The following is a 15365-nucleotide window of genomic DNA, read 5'->3' as shown; positions in this document are numbered from 1 at the left end:
TTCATCACTTGCTGAAATAAAATCCAACAAGCCAAAGTCCAACTGTTTTAATGCAACAGTGTATCTCTCTGCTAGGAGTTATTTATGGACACTGTATACTGCACTTAGACTTTACTTCAGAAGCTATAAAAGATGGGATAGACTGATTCAGACAAGGACATGCAAATCCAGATGTGTAGTACTTGGAGATGAGTCTAACTAGCTGCAAAGATTGGGAGAGATGGCTTCATCTGGTTAGCAGTGATCTTGCATGTGATTCCAAAATGGGGGTATCCAATGCCCAGATGAACTGTATGGGATGGTCTCTTGAAGCAGTCAAGTGTATTACCTTGATTATATTACATGCTTTCTTCAGTGTTCACACATTGTGGACAGGTATTTTTGTATCCTACCATGTTGAAAATTGCCTACAGTTCTTAAACAACTTAGTAATTAAATTTCTACTTTAGTTTCCAAACCAGCTGAAAAAAGCTTTGCAGAAAGGCATGAAGTCATGGAAAGTGGTTAGATCTCAAATGGAGTTATCCAAAAATGTTGGATGCTGTCAGGAAAAAAAGAGTTTAAATGCTGGTCAGGAATCTCCATAAGCTGAAAGCAGTTAAGTGATATGAACATAAGAATAAGAGTTGGAGCCAGCCATGTCTCATTTTTCTGCTTTTAGTGGAATGAAAAGGAGAAGTAGGAAAAAAAAGGAATGTTGGAAAAACTGAGGGTGCTGGTATTAGGCTGCTGAGTGAGGTGCTGAGTTAACCTTTCCTTTGAGTTGTTAGTGAATCTCAGCAATAGCAATACCTTATTCAGGACTTCTAAGATCACTTCTTGGGTTGTTCTTCTGTGAAATACCATTTTTGCTTCATTAAAGAGAATGCAACTAACTTTGAGCAGGCTTTCAGGCACAATACTAACCTACTTAAAACTTTTTATTAGAATATGCTAATTTATTAACTATTTACATTTCACTGACTTTGTTAATCTTAGTCTGCATCAAATCCTAGGATCTTTTTTCTTGAGAAGTCAGGGAGTAGATCATACTATGAGGATAACTTTTACTGCAGTTGTGTCAAGGAGTTGCAGACAATGACCAAGATCCTTGGCACTCCTTGCTGTGCAAACTCATCAAGGTCCCAAAACTAGCTCTTAATTGTGCTGGGCAGTTGCTCCTGCTACTCTTTGGAGGACTCTGCTCAACATCAGGATTTTCTTTCCATGTAGGCAAGCCTGTACATATCAATGATATAGCTGTCTAATAAATTTTGGCTTTTTCTATCAAATAACAATATATACTCTTTGCTCCTGCATTTTTTTTTTTGGAGCTGTCATTCGCCCCTCTGTTGAGCAGAATGAAATTGAGATGATTTTGAGAGTTGTGGAGAATCTGGAATGTTTCATGTCTTGAGATGGCTTGAAAAGTGAGAGTCTATGAAAATGTCACCATTATGACAAAGTATTACTCTGTCCAAGATAACAGAAAATAGTATGGCTCAGAAATTTTTATTGTAATATGGTTAAAATGATAAATTGCTCTACTTCCAAAATGAAAACTTATTTCAAGAGGATCTCTCTAGTCTTAATTTTTTTTAACACTTAGGTTTGCTTAACTTGGCTAAAGCCTTAAATTGATTGCCATGTTCTACAGCTGTAAACTAAAGTTTGATTGTTGGGAGGAACAACATACTTGTTCATATTCCACTGGGCAGTTTAGATCTTAGATTGTGTTTATTCAATACCAGGATGCTGAAAGATAGATTAAAACAACTATTTTTTCAGTCTATTTCCACTGCTTTGTGAACTCAGGCAAGTAAGATGGACCTGATGCAGCTGCGGGGTCACTGTGAAAAGAGGGATTCTCTTTCTCTTCCTTCTCGGCTGCATTGATCCTTGTTGCTAAATTACTGCTACAGGAAGCTTTGGGTGCTGTGCAAGAAAGGAAGTGCACATTCTCCCCTTGCTTCTCTAGCTCTTCTAGACAGTAGTAGGCACTACAGCAGTAATACCCAGTTCCTCTCAGTTTGATAACATTTTTTTCCTCAAGAGGATCTTTTCTTACATCTTGACAAATAATTTTTTTTTTCAGTGTATCTAGTCTCACTGATCCCTTCAAGGGGTTTTGATTTTTTGTTGCAGGTTGCCCAAAAGATGTTCAATTTGAAAGCATGACAAGGAAGGATGATGAGTAGCAGTTTTACAGCAGTCTTCCCTAACAATTAGCCATATCCCATCTCCAAAACAGTGAAGAGAGAATATTGAAAGTTTAATGGTGAGTCCTTGCTACCTCTGTATCTGACTCCTGATTCTTGGATATTGGAAGTGACTTGTAAGAAATCTCAGTTGAGAGGATTGGAGAGAGCAAGGACTACTTCCACATCTGTTGCAGGTAGTTGGTATTCTGTGACAGATCCAAACTTGTGTTTTTGAACTGTTGAAGCTTAAATTTCAGGCCCTTCTTCAAGTTAACCATCGCTCCATTCTGAAAAGTCATCAAATTGGGGCTTGCAGTGGAAGAGCACAAGCAGTTTCTTTTTCAGAACAGGAAACTTAAAATTGCCTAATCAGGCTTGTTTTAGTAGAAAAAGAAAAGCATGTGATACCTAAATCTTTAAGTGTTGTCAGTTCTATTTGATCATACAGGCATTATAATGATTGTCTTACTGGATTTTTCTCATCAGATAAGCTCATTGAGCTTATCTGTCTTACTCAGATAGAAAGAAAACATTAGCAGGGAAAATCCAATGCTGAAAAAGATGCAGCATTTTTAATGTCAGGTAACTTAACATTGTCAAATCTTGTAGGAATAGGTCTATTTGGCATTTGTGGATAAAAGAAATTTTGTAAAAACATTTAAAAATATCTGGCAGAGATATTTTTATCTCTGTTATGTTAACTTTCCCAGTGCATTTCTGCAGCTGGAGTTCTTAAATACATCTTAATACATTTTATATACCAGTGCATTTACAGGAAAATAGTCCTGTGATAAATTAATGCCAAATGGTCAATCCACTATAAAAACAAGGGGGTTTTTTATCATGACTGCTGGTTTATCAATGCCTAATATTAAAAGTGAAAATGCATGGAAATGGATCAATGGGGGGGGAAAAAAGGTGTACTGAAAATCAATACAGAAAGAAAACATTGTCGCTTCGTAAATATACAGAGTGTTACAGAATTTGGAACTTGATGACAGTCTGTAATAAAGTGGCCCTAAAAGTTACTGGAAATTGGGAGCAGTGACTGAGACCCCAGGTTTTTTTTATGTTACACATACAATATTTCTAAACCCACCTGAGTATGATGTTTCGAAAGATGGCTTTAAGATGTCAAAGCAGGCTCACTGAGGTTGCTGTAAATTATGCTAGCATATACCCCAGAGACTGTAGTGTGATCATATCCCCAGTAAAATATAGCTTTGATTCCCACCACTGGTCTTTGGCATCTCAGAACAGAGCAAGTTGCTGTTGAACCACATTTGTGTTTAACAGCAGCCTCAGGGATGCTGCCTGTATGCAGCAAAACAAAGTCAAACATGGAGCCAGGGCTAAGGTGGGAATTTTCCACCAACTATGTGTCTGTAACCTGCTGCTGTCCTGTCTCCACCATGAGTGCTTGTTCATGCTTCCCTAGAGAAAACTGCTGGTTGGCTGATGCTGTGGGTTTGAACTGGGGGGACATTGTGAATGAAAACAGCAAGCAACAGGAAAAGCACAGCAAGATGAGAGCAATTTGCATATTTCTGCTTTGGCTCTCCTTAGCCCTTTCACTTGCAGTTCTAGAAAGTCAGCAACTCTATCCTACTATCTTCTTGTCACAGAAATCACTGAATGGGTCAGGTTGGCAGGGACCACAGTGGGTTATCTGGTCCAGCCTCTCTGCTCAAGCAGGGTCATCCTAGAGCACATTACACGGAATTGTTCAGGCAGTGCTTGAGTATCTCCAGTAAGGGACACTCCACAACCTCTCTTAAAAAATGTGTATTTTCTAGTTAGTGAGATTTATTTTTTTTTTTTTTGTTCAAGAAACTAAAATCCAGAGCTTTTTATAGTAAATGTAGTTCCTTCCCAGATTGTCTTTCCAAAATCTGTCAGTATTTCATTAAAGGAGCTATATTAAGTGGTGAAGAGCAAGTGTACTGCTTGTAGTTAACACCCTGCAATCAGAGCTCTGTGGTGAATATTTCAAATAGCAAGAGGCAGCAGAGTATCTGATACACCTGTGAAGTCCATCTACTCTCCCACTGTTTTGTGACATAGAGTAATTGCAAAACAATCCTCAACTGTAAGATGTGCCCATCCTGAAGTCGGATTGAGGCTTAAAATTACTCCAATCAGTTGCCTCCAAGGAATCCTTTCAGTATGTTAATACTGCAGTGCTTAGCACCATGTACACCTATTCTTTTTCAGAGACTTGGGGATTTCAGCCTGTATGGGAAATACAGTGATCTCTGAAGTGCGTTATGGTGGCAAAATAAGATCAGGAAGTAAACAGTGACTGCCCTCACCCTAAAACAATTATTCTGTTAGTTTTCTGCCCTTTCCAGGAAATGTTGTTTTTTGCTATTATGATATATATGTAGAAGTCATAGGGTCACAATCATTTGTGTTTCCCTTTGCATTCCTAGCTCTGGCAATACTCTTGTGCCAATCGGCAAACAACAGATCAGTTTCTGTTTAGTCATCACTCTTGGATAGCTTCCAGCTACCCTCTGTGGAGGCTGATGCAATCATGAATTTATCCTTGCATGACAAATGTGGAGCATTCATGTTAGTATCTGCTCTGCTTCTCTTGTATTTGAAAACCTCACAATTTTATGCCCCACTGAGAGAAAAAAGCTATTGTAAAGTGATGGTCAGTTACATGAACCATAATGTTTTCTTATGTGACAGCTCCTGTATGTTTTGGGTTGATTCATGTTCTGGAATTGTATTGATACACAGATTAAAAAAAAATCAAATTCACAAACATTAACTCAGTGCTGTGCTTAAGGATATACAAAATATGTCAGTGCAAGTGCTTCAAGAAATCTCATCATCCTGCCTTCGTGTCCATGCCCTCACACTCTTAATACAAATAAATGCTGCTGGTGGATGGCATTTCCTTCCTTTTAATTTTGGTCTATGTATACTTTGTCCCTGTTCTTGTCTAACCTTGTGGCAGAAGGCAGCTAAGCTTGGAACAGTACTCTATCTGCATGCTCTACTTGTGCATGTTAGTGGTTCTTTAATGTTTCCTTTGAAAAACAGCTTAGAAAGGTTGTCATATCTTCATCTCCCAATTTCTGCTTTGAGGTAGAAACAATTGGTGAGTAGAGAAGATCCTAAGTAGTTCCAGAGGCTACATTTTTACTGGTAAATAAATTAGGCCAGGGTGCATAAGGAGCTCTGGCCTTGAGAGCAGATGGCACAGTGCAGCTTTAATCCAGGTGCTTTAGTCCTCTTCTGCCCTTTAAATCATATTTACATGCTGCCTGCTTGGAGTGGCTGTGCTGTTCCCAACTGTGTCTCTAGGAATTAGTCTGAGAAACCTTAAATGGTATGGTCCATAATTATATAAAAGAGCAAACTAATGACAAAATGGAAAGGCTGACTGTAGGTCAGTACCCCAGGCGCTTTCTTGGTTGACTTGTCAGGCCAGGGCCTGATCTCTTTCCTGCTCTCCTAATTGTGGAGTAGGATGGGAGGATTTTTTTTTAAATCTTTTCCTCTTGCATGGGGAAAATAAGAGCATTTCACAGCTAAATCCTCATCTATTTCCTTTATTGTCTACAATACAGTTCATGCTGGGGACTGGTACCTCTTGAAATATGAGGAACTTGAAAAGCCTAGTCTGCAGTTACCTCCTGGGTGTCTTGTGCACCCAGAGTCTAGGAGAGCACCCCATTTACTATCTGCCTGTGGTCTGTGACAAACTGGAGTAGCCTAGAAAAATTGTGGGTTGCATCTGTCAAAGCAAGGCTTGGAATATATCCATTTCCTGTGAGGAGAAGTAAAGATCAAAGGGAAAGATATTTTTGGCACTGTTTTTCTTTGTTCCTCTGCTGTGGGGTTGTTTGTACAAATTAAGCCTGTGATAGAAGGACTTGACTGAATCTGCGCTTGTCTTGTGTGGGCCAGGTTTTCGTGTGGTTGAACATGTGGCCAGCTGACACTTCTGAATACAGGAAAGTATCTTGGAACTCTGCTGAAATAGCTGTGTGAACAACAACAATAGCAGCTGCTGCAGCTTTTGGCACAGCAGTAATAGCTATGCTTGCAGCTGTGACAGCAACAGAAGCCACAGGAAAGCCAGGAACACTCTAGCTGCATGTTCAGTGCTGGCTGGTGTGCTGTGACTACCTTTTATTCCTTACTAGAGCAGATGGTTAATTAAAATCCAATGAAGAGTGAGCCCCCAGGCTAAAGATACCCTCCTCCTTGGATTTCCATCTGTGTAGTGTGTGAAAGGTTGGACTTTAGCATAGAGCTACAGACTGTCCCATTGTTTTCTTAAGGGGCTTATGGAGAAGGGAGAGGAACCTGCTAGCACTATGTCACACAACATCAAGTTCCAGAGGCTATCATTCAGGTTTGTAAAGTGCAATAATGTAATGCACCAATAATATAGGCTGGGAAGCAGCTTTGCACAAAGGTATCTGAGTGTCAACAACAGTGCACAAGTCAGTGATGAGCCAGAAAAGAAAGCCATCCTGGGCTGCGTGAGGAAGAGCACTGCCAGCAGGCTGAGGGGTGATGATACTTCTCAGCCCTGGTGAGAGACTCCTGGAATGCTGGGTCTAGTGCTGGATTCGCTGGTAAAATGGAGACACTGACATCTTGGAGTGAGACCTGTGAAGGGCTATCAAAGGCAATTAGGAGACTGGACCATCTGTCATACAAAGATACACTGACAGATGTGAGATTGTTCTGTCTCTAGAAGGCTCAGAGGATCTTTTCAATGTCTAAAAGTAGATTATGAGAGGGAGTAAAGGAGGCATACCTGGTCTCTTTAGTGATATTCAATGAAAGAACATGACAAAATGGATCCAAACTGAAATACAATAAATTCCATTTAGGCATAAGAAAAACCTTTGGCGTTCCAAAAGTAACCAAACACTGATGAAACAGCTTGACTGAGGAGGTTGTGGTGTATATATTCTTGAAGATTCTCAAACCTCAAACTTTACAAAGCCCTGAGCAATCATTTGTGATCTGCTCCTGGCAGGAGGGTTGGGCTAGATGATCTCTAAAGTCTCCTGCCAACTTCAATCTTTGATAGTGCAACCTGATAACAAAGAGTAATTTTGCTCCTTATCTTGAGTAACAATAGACACATAATTTGCTAGAGAACAAGGGAGAAGGCCCAAGACGGATGTCTAAAAGATTGGATAAGTAGCTAGAAGACGGTCATATATATCTCATGGAGTAAATTGGTCTGTGGGACTTAGAGTTCTCTGAAACATACTGGCCTTCTTAACACCAAGGTAAGTGGCAACTGGCCTGCTGAGAGCAGCACAGTAGGACAAGAGCCCCAAGATGAGTTCTGTGGGACCAGCTAATCATTCATCAAAGTAACTTAGAGCAGAGGCTCCTTTCCTATGCTTGCTGGAAGAGGAAGGGAGCTGCACTGAGCACATGTCTCTCAAAGAAAAGTATCAATGTTAAGCCTGAGAAGTTTCAAGCTTGACTTCAAGGAACTATGAAAGACATACCTGGAAAACAAAAAGAACAAGCCTGGTTGTTGTGTGAGAATTGTCATTTAATGAGATTAATTTGAAACTCAGGGATGCAATTCACGGGACTGATACCTGCGTTTGGGAGTAATCAGTGGTTCCCAAGGACTGGGGTGCTCCTAAGGTCAGATAAACAAATGTACTCAGTTTTAATGCTTCAAATAGATGACAAGTTGAAGACTTGCCACACATATTCTGGGACTGCATATTCCAGTGATGTGTTCCAGCAAAATTTATTAAGTTTGGAAAATTAAGAGTTAACTGATGTCCAACAGTAATACAAATGGGATTTATCTTTTAATTCTTTATTTACTTGACAGCTCCATGAAGGTCAGCTTGAGGAAAAAGCCTTCCACACCACTTGTGTGAAAATTTTACAAGTAATAGGCAAAGTCTAGCACTGAGCTGACTTGATAGAAGCAGGACCTATGGCAGTGAGTGAGAGTGGGCAATAATTGTCCTCAAAATGAGTAATGGCATTTTATCTTGGGCCCTGTAGAAGGGTGGGAGTGGGTAGATGAACAGGAGGAGTTAGATGAGAGGGTTAAAATTATATAGGCTGGATAAATGACAAAAACATTCTGCAGAAGTCTGGACATATCAAAATGGTATCAGTTACTGTCAGCAAACAGAATGTTACAAGAAAAGATATTTAGCTGTATGGATAGATGGGGAAAGCTATGATTTGGTGCTGTTGTATTAGAAAATGTCAGCAAGGGAGCTAGGTAAAACATGAAAGACAGAGTCCAGAGAGTTCTCTAAGACTAAGGCATCAAGCAAGCTGTGGGCCTTGGAGACAGATGGGTATTGATATTGAAGAGAGAAAGATGAGTGCCAAGAGAATCTGGAGGAAAGTAAAACCATCTTGTCTGTTAGCTGTCTGCAGATGATAAAAAGAGATTTTAATTTGGATCAGAATTAATGGCTGTAGTAGAAATATGGCAGTGAGTCATGAGATAAATATGTATTTGTGGACACAATTTCCTACAACGAAACAGAGGCTTTGATTCAATATGCTAATGATCAAGTCCAAGAGACAGGGGAACTAGAAGATGGCAATCATACTAATAAAGAGAGCAGACTTCAAGGAGTGCATTGTAGATTGTGGCTTGGCTAACAAAGCTGAGATGTGAATCTCAAATTTGAGCTTCTCCTAGGGAAGAAACCTTGACACAGCAGTTTCATTGAAGGGCCAGAATGAGGGGATGCCATGGAACTAATCAGAAGAAGTCTCCAGTGTTCACTGCAAATTTCAGGGAGGTTAGAGATGAAAAGTGCAGAGGGGAATAAGATAACAGATGGGTGTGTAACTAATGTATGATTATATTGCAAAGAGAAAGAAATAAAGGAAAAGGGTAGCAAAAGGAAAAGATGAAAATGAACACATGGGAGACAAAATGAGATGAAACCTATGTGGATGTGGAAGATGGCTAAAACAATTGCATGCCTCAAAGCAATTAATTTATGGTGACGCATTTTTAATATGTGGCCTTCTCCCTTGTATTCACCATAACACTAAGTTGTGCTCTTATTAAATTTAAAGAAAAGGACCACCAAAGCTGAGGTGTCCATTTTTGCTACACTGATGCAGCTTTCCAGACCTAGATATTACTACAAGAACTTGTGGTCTGTGTTTTTATTTCATTTTCTCATCTTTATGCATGTTTACATACAGAGAGTCACACAACAGGCTTTCCCAACTTTGAAGCAGATTAGTATTTGTCTTGAAAATTGCAAATCTGGTTTTCCATGGCAAGTACCATATGGATATTAATCTAACCAAATGCGTTCTTAATTCGAGAGGTCAGAAGGGAATTATAATGCCACTTTATGACAGAAATTAAAGCCCCCAGCCAACCAAAACCTATCGCAAACCCCAACAAATTACCTTTGCTCTTTCAGAGTAGCAAATCACTTCCCTGCAACTATCTCATTTGTCTATTTCAAATAAATGGTATTTAGGGATATACTACTTGCTCAAAATATTTTGTGCGATTGTTGGAATATAACCAATGTCTTAAAAACCATCTTTATTTATGGCTCTCAGCAGCATCAAATGTTGCAGACATTAAGTGAAAGCCAATTTTTTTTAAAGTAATACCCCACATTATATACTTTTCCAGATAAAGAAGTCCAATCAAAATCCGTTGATGTCTGCAGAATTCCTTCAGACTTTATAAATCTGTACACATATGAAAGCCGAATATTTGCTAATATGGATGAGATTGTAATTAAGATTTACCTTTGTCCCATGATGTGTTGAATGCATTATGTGTTGAAAACCATCATCTTGAAAGTGGTGTATTTTTCACTAACATTAAAGATCCGGTATATGAGTAGTGGGGCAGCTTAGTAGTGCCTGTGGGTACCGTGATACTGAGATCTTACAGCACCTGCCAGTACCTACAGGGGGCCTGCAAGAGAGCTGGAGAGGGACTTTTTAGAGGGGCATCGAATGATAAGACAAGGGGGAATGGCTTCAAACAGGCAGAGGGTAGGTTTAGAACAGATGTTAGAGAGAAATTCTTTCCTGTGTGGGTGGTGAGGCACTGGAACCGGTTGCAAAGACAAGTCCTGGGTGTCCATCCTTGGCAGTGTCCAAGGATGGGTGGGGCTTTGAACAACCTGGTCCAGTGGAAGGTGTCCCTGCCCATGGCAGAGGGATTGGAACTAGATGATCTTTAAGGCCCCTTCCAGCCCAAACTATTCTGTGTTTCTATGACTGGATAACAGTGGAAAGAGAAAGAAAATAACTCGAGAGAGTATGATGTGTGTTATATATCAACTATATAACATTGCTCGAACTATAACTGCAACCTCAAGGAGCTCAGAAAAAGCTTTAAGGGTGAATGGGAAAAAAACAAAAAACAAAAAAACCCCAAAAGAACAACAATCCCCTTTCCTCCTCGTCGCCGTAAGCGCACGCTGTCGTGGAGCGGTCACCGCTGCTCTGGCCGCTGCAGGGCCCGCGGCTGGACACCCGCCATCCTCCTGGAGGGCTGCATGCGTGCCAGGGATTCAAAATGAGCGACGGGACCACGGGGACCGCGCGCAGCCTTTGGAAGAGAACACTGCATCCCAGCCTTTGCTGCCCGTCCCGGGGCGCCGCCCTCCAGCCTCGGCCCCGCCCCCCCACGCCTCCTCTCCGCTCCTGGCCCCTGCGCGGGCGCGGCCCCTGCGCGCCCCGCCCCGCGCAGTGCGCGTGCGCGGCCCGCGGCTGTGACGCCGTTGTTGTGCCGCGGCGGGGAAGCACGTGAGGAGTGCGACGTCACCATAAACACTCGTGGGCAACATGGCGGCGCCGCCGAGCGGCAAGGTAACGGGGGCGGGCGACGGCGGGGCCGCCTTCTCCCGCCTTCTCCCCCCCCGCGGGACGCGCCGTGTCCGGCGCTGGGCCGCCCCGGCTGGCGGGGGTTGCGGAAGGGGGGGGTCGGGCCGCTCTATTGCCGGGCGGGTGCCTTTTCCCCCCGCCGTGCGGGGGTCGCCTCACGGGCCGCCCCTCCGGGCATGGGCCGTCCCGGCCTCGGGCGGGCCGAGCGCTGGCAGCGGCCGCGGGCCTTCTGCGCCGGAGGGGGCCTCGGCCGGCGGGTGGGACTCGGGCCCTTCCCGCACCTGCCGCCCGGGCAGCGCCCCGCGCCGCCGCGGCAGCTCGGCTCCGGCCCCGGGCTAGCAGGAGGCCGCTCTCCGCCGGGGGCGGGCAGCCCCGTGGCCGCGCTGGCTCTCAGCCTGAGGTGGAGGATCGACGCTTGTCCCGTCTACGTGGCCGCGTGTCCAGAAGTGCTCATGGGCCGTAGTGGTCTTTCCCCCGGCCTGTGCGCTGGCAGTGTGCGGGAACCTGCCCCAGGCGTGGGTACAAAGCCTTGTCAGTCCGATAATTTGGTAATACAAAAATTTTTGTACGCCGCGGATCCTTGCCGAGTGTTCCGGAACGAAACAGTGTTGCTTGACAGGGACTGAGCTCGCAGGAGGGGGAGGGACAGGCAACACCCACTGCTTCCCTCCGCCCCCGCCAACAGTTACGAGTTGTGCCCGTATTGTTTTATTGTAGAAATATTTTTATTTCATGACTCTGTCTTCTGAAAGAGTTGCTTTGCAGTGTGGTGTTGTCGAGCACCTGGATGCTTTATTTAGGATTTAAAATCTCAGTGTCCGATTGTATGTAGTAGCCACGGTGAGTGTGTGATAGTCTGCGGTTTCACTTTTCCAGCCTAGGGTAGAAGATGATTGTTTCAGCTCATGCTGATCTCGGCATAAGAGAACACACGTGATTAGCTACGTCTGCGCTCCTCCGAGGGTGCTGAGGAGTGCACTTAGCTATAGCATGAAAATTCCGTAAAGATCTTGCTTTGTGCCAGCTTACCATACCCACTTCAACCAGAATTGTTGGAGCAGGCAATTTGTACAGCTCGAGTTTTTGCAGTTTCAGTTTTATGTTCTTTACTGCTGTTAGGTGTGTAAATATAAAGATTGCCATACTGTCCTCTCAGCTGTTTCTATCTATGCACATCCAGTTTTTATGTACACAGAGAAGTTTCTCTTCTGGTTTTATCCATTTTAATATCAATTCAGAAGTTTATTGGATGAAGGGAAATATTTTAATTTTTAGATAAATATTTAATATTTTAATTTTTCAGGTTATTTTTTGTTTTCCACTTCAGTTTTTATCAGGATCTTCTTCAGGATGTTTCTCGTGAAAGCAGCTGTATTATGATGGTTTATATGAGATGCTAAAACGATTGTAGATTAGTTGTTTGTAAATTTGCTATGTATTCATTGTTCCTTTCAAAGATGCCTGTTTGCCTGAGATTAAATCTCTAAGATGTTGCAAAACCGTTTCGATTATGCACGTCCACAATACTAATGCAACATCTTAATGCAACTTCTAATTCAGTCACATTCTTTGCCATGTCTTTTTTAATACAGAGAAAAAAGCTGTGTTTTCTCAAACTTCATGAAGTGGCTGGGCTGGTTTAACACTTCACTGTTCTCAGGAGCAGTTCCATCCTTCTCTGTATTTCCCCACCTGTGCATTGAACTATTGCTTTCTTGGATACTGTACTCATCTGATCTGTCAGTGAGTAGATCTGGCAAGCTTAAATAATACGTACAGCTGTGCTTACTTTTGTCTGGGTTCGTTTTCTGTTGTGGGCACATTGGACCACAAATTGTTCCTTTGAGTGGCAGCAGGATTTTGGAAGGGCTCACAAACTAATGAAATTTCACTCCAGGTGGAATAAATGCAGTGTAGGTTGGTACAGACCCAGCATTCTCACTTCAGGCCTTTTGCAGTTCAGTGTCTTTACAAGCTGTGGGTGTCCTAAGTTAACTGCAGTGTTGTAATGAGGTGTTTCAGGTGGTAGCTTTCTGAAAGAGTAGTAGGCATTGGTTTGTGGGGTGCTTTAGTCTCGCATGGCAGATCTTATTACATGAAAGTGATGTATTTTAATGTATGTGCTCTTTTCTGCAAAATACTACACAGAGTGTTTCCCATGGAATGCACGTGGTAGCATGTTAAGCAGCTGGGATAACCTGCATTGTTTCAGCTTTCACAAAATCTTGTTTTAGCAAACCATATAAGGCTGTGGTTTCTATTACATTTTTACCCTGTTTGCCTTTCTCTTCTCTATTGCAGGTTTTTTTTTCTTTGTTTTGTTTTTGGGTTTTTTTTGGTGTGGATTTTTTTGGTTTGTTTTTTCTTTTTAATTTTATTTCTCAGACATTTTTAATGTCATTGGATTCAGAATTCAGCTATTTCATGTAGTCTCTGGTTTCTGCTCCATACATTAATGGAATATGAGTTATAAATTTGGTTACCTCACATACTACTTTACTTGGACTTTTGTCCTGTTATTTTTTTCTTGCTTGAACCTCTCAGGAGGTTCTTATCAGTGTTTTTCTCTATATGGATGGTTAACTTGGTTCAGGAAAAGTTAATGCAGTTGAATTCTGGAGTCGTGACTCATTCTTTATTAATGACCATCTGCCCTAGAACAGAGTGAGCTTCAGTTTTTTGCCCTTTCTTAGAGTTGCCAGTTTTTTCTGGAAGTAACTTGGTAATAAGGTCTCTTGTTTTCAGAGCTTTTTACTTGATGCAAACAGGTATATTTATATATTATACGTATATTATACTTTATGAAAACAGGTATATTTTCTCTCTTTTTGTTTCTTAGCAAATGGCAATTTGTTTACTGTATTTCGGAGAACCAACTCTGGATTCACCCTTATACCAGAAAACCATGTTAGAAAATGAGCTAAAAAGTTGTGTATGGGGAGAAGTACAAACTTCAATTTCAGTCTGTCAGTATATAGGTGATTATTGCAGCAGGTCTAAAGACAGTAACAATATTTTTTTAATGTTCTTGGAGTTCAGAGTATCTTCAGCACTTGGGTTGTTACATCTTTCTCAAGTTACCAATTGACACATGGGCTGTCAGATAAGTTATTTTTCACTTGCCTGTGCTCTTGCTCTTGGAGTTAAAGTTTCAGGGTGTTAACTGGCCAAACATCTGAGCTTTACCTCTAAGCTCAGATGTCTGGCCAGTTCAGTAACTAGAAGTGTTCAAGGAGCACTGTAGCTATTAGAAACAGTAGTGGTGTTAGTGCTGTATTGTTTGGGGAGGGAATTTGTGTTTGCAGTGGAAGTTTTGGTTTGGTTTTTTTTTCTTTTTTTCTTGTAGCTAGGAACTAGCCAAGGGATTTTAAATACGGTGTGTTAAGATTAGCTTTGCATCCTTCAGGTAGTTTGTTGGCACTGATACAGTGAATTATTTTAGGTGTATATCTATTCTGTGGGATAGGCAATGTCTTGCTCCACCTTCTACTAGTTAAACTTGAGTGTACAGAGGCTCCTGTACTGGGCATTGTTGTGCCATTTTATTAAGCATTTGATTTAAAATATCTGTTATAACTTTTTCAGGCTTTATAATTTACTGTGAACACAATCAGAGTTCTTTTTTATTATATTGCACTTAATGGATTTTCTTTGTGAGCAGAAGATGATCTCTCTTGAATTTGCTTAAGGTTTCATTATGCCTGAATGTAAAGCAGTTCAGTGATAATTCTGAAATTTCTGTATTTTCTTTCTATTTTCTATTTGTTAAGGATTTCTCTTTGCAGAAGTGGTCACAATAGGACCAGCTACTACCTTAAGCGCTTGCTTTCAGTTCCCTGAATAGACTTGTATCTTCTCTGATATCCCACTATTGTTGCATAAGTAGCAGAAATACCTTGTGGTTCAAGAAATCTTCAGAGCACAAGGCAGAGCATGACAAATGTACTGTTGTCAAGTAGAAAAATTTTCTTATGATACGTACTTCCCGGGTTTGAGAGCTTTCTCATATTTGTCACAACGTGAACAGTATTTGTGGGATTCAGCCCCTCTCTACCCAACCCCTGCTTAGAAATTTGGTGTTTTTAAGACTTTAAGACTAGCAGACTGTGAAATTTTACTTTATTGGGGAAAAAGTTGAGCCATAGTCTCAGCAAACAAAGGCATACAGGGTTCAACAAGGCCAAGTGCAAAGTCCCTGGGGCAAGCCCAAGCTCAAATACAGGCTGGGTGGAGAATGGATTGAGATGAGCTCAGGGGAGAAAAACTTGAGGGTGTTTGTGGGTGAAAAGCTCAGTATGACTCAAATGTTCACCTGCAGCCCAGAAATCCAGCTGT

General features: G+C 41.7%; 1 protein-coding gene across 1 annotated transcript in view; it reads left to right on the top strand.

The window, feature by feature from the left end:
* The first annotated feature begins 10910 nt into the window (after positions 1 to 10910).
* The window catches only part of TBC1D15 (TBC1 domain family member 15), a 35151-nt gene continuing 30696 nt past the window's right edge, over positions 10911 to 15365 (top strand). The window contains exon 1 of the mRNA XM_048302305.1: positions 10911 to 11015. Within this exon, the coding sequence (XP_048158262.1) occupies positions 10992 to 11015 (24 nt within the window). The 5' untranslated portion in view covers positions 10911 to 10991. The remainder of the gene's footprint in view (positions 11016 to 15365) is intronic.

The sequence above is a fragment of the Corvus hawaiiensis genome, chromosome 4 (assembly GCF_020740725.1).
Source record: "Corvus hawaiiensis isolate bCorHaw1 chromosome 4, bCorHaw1.pri.cur, whole genome shotgun sequence".
Taxonomy (NCBI): Eukaryota; Metazoa; Chordata; class Aves; order Passeriformes; family Corvidae; genus Corvus; species Corvus hawaiiensis.
The sequence above is the reverse complement of the archived record's forward strand: the minus strand, read 5'-3'. Positions and strand labels throughout refer to the sequence as shown.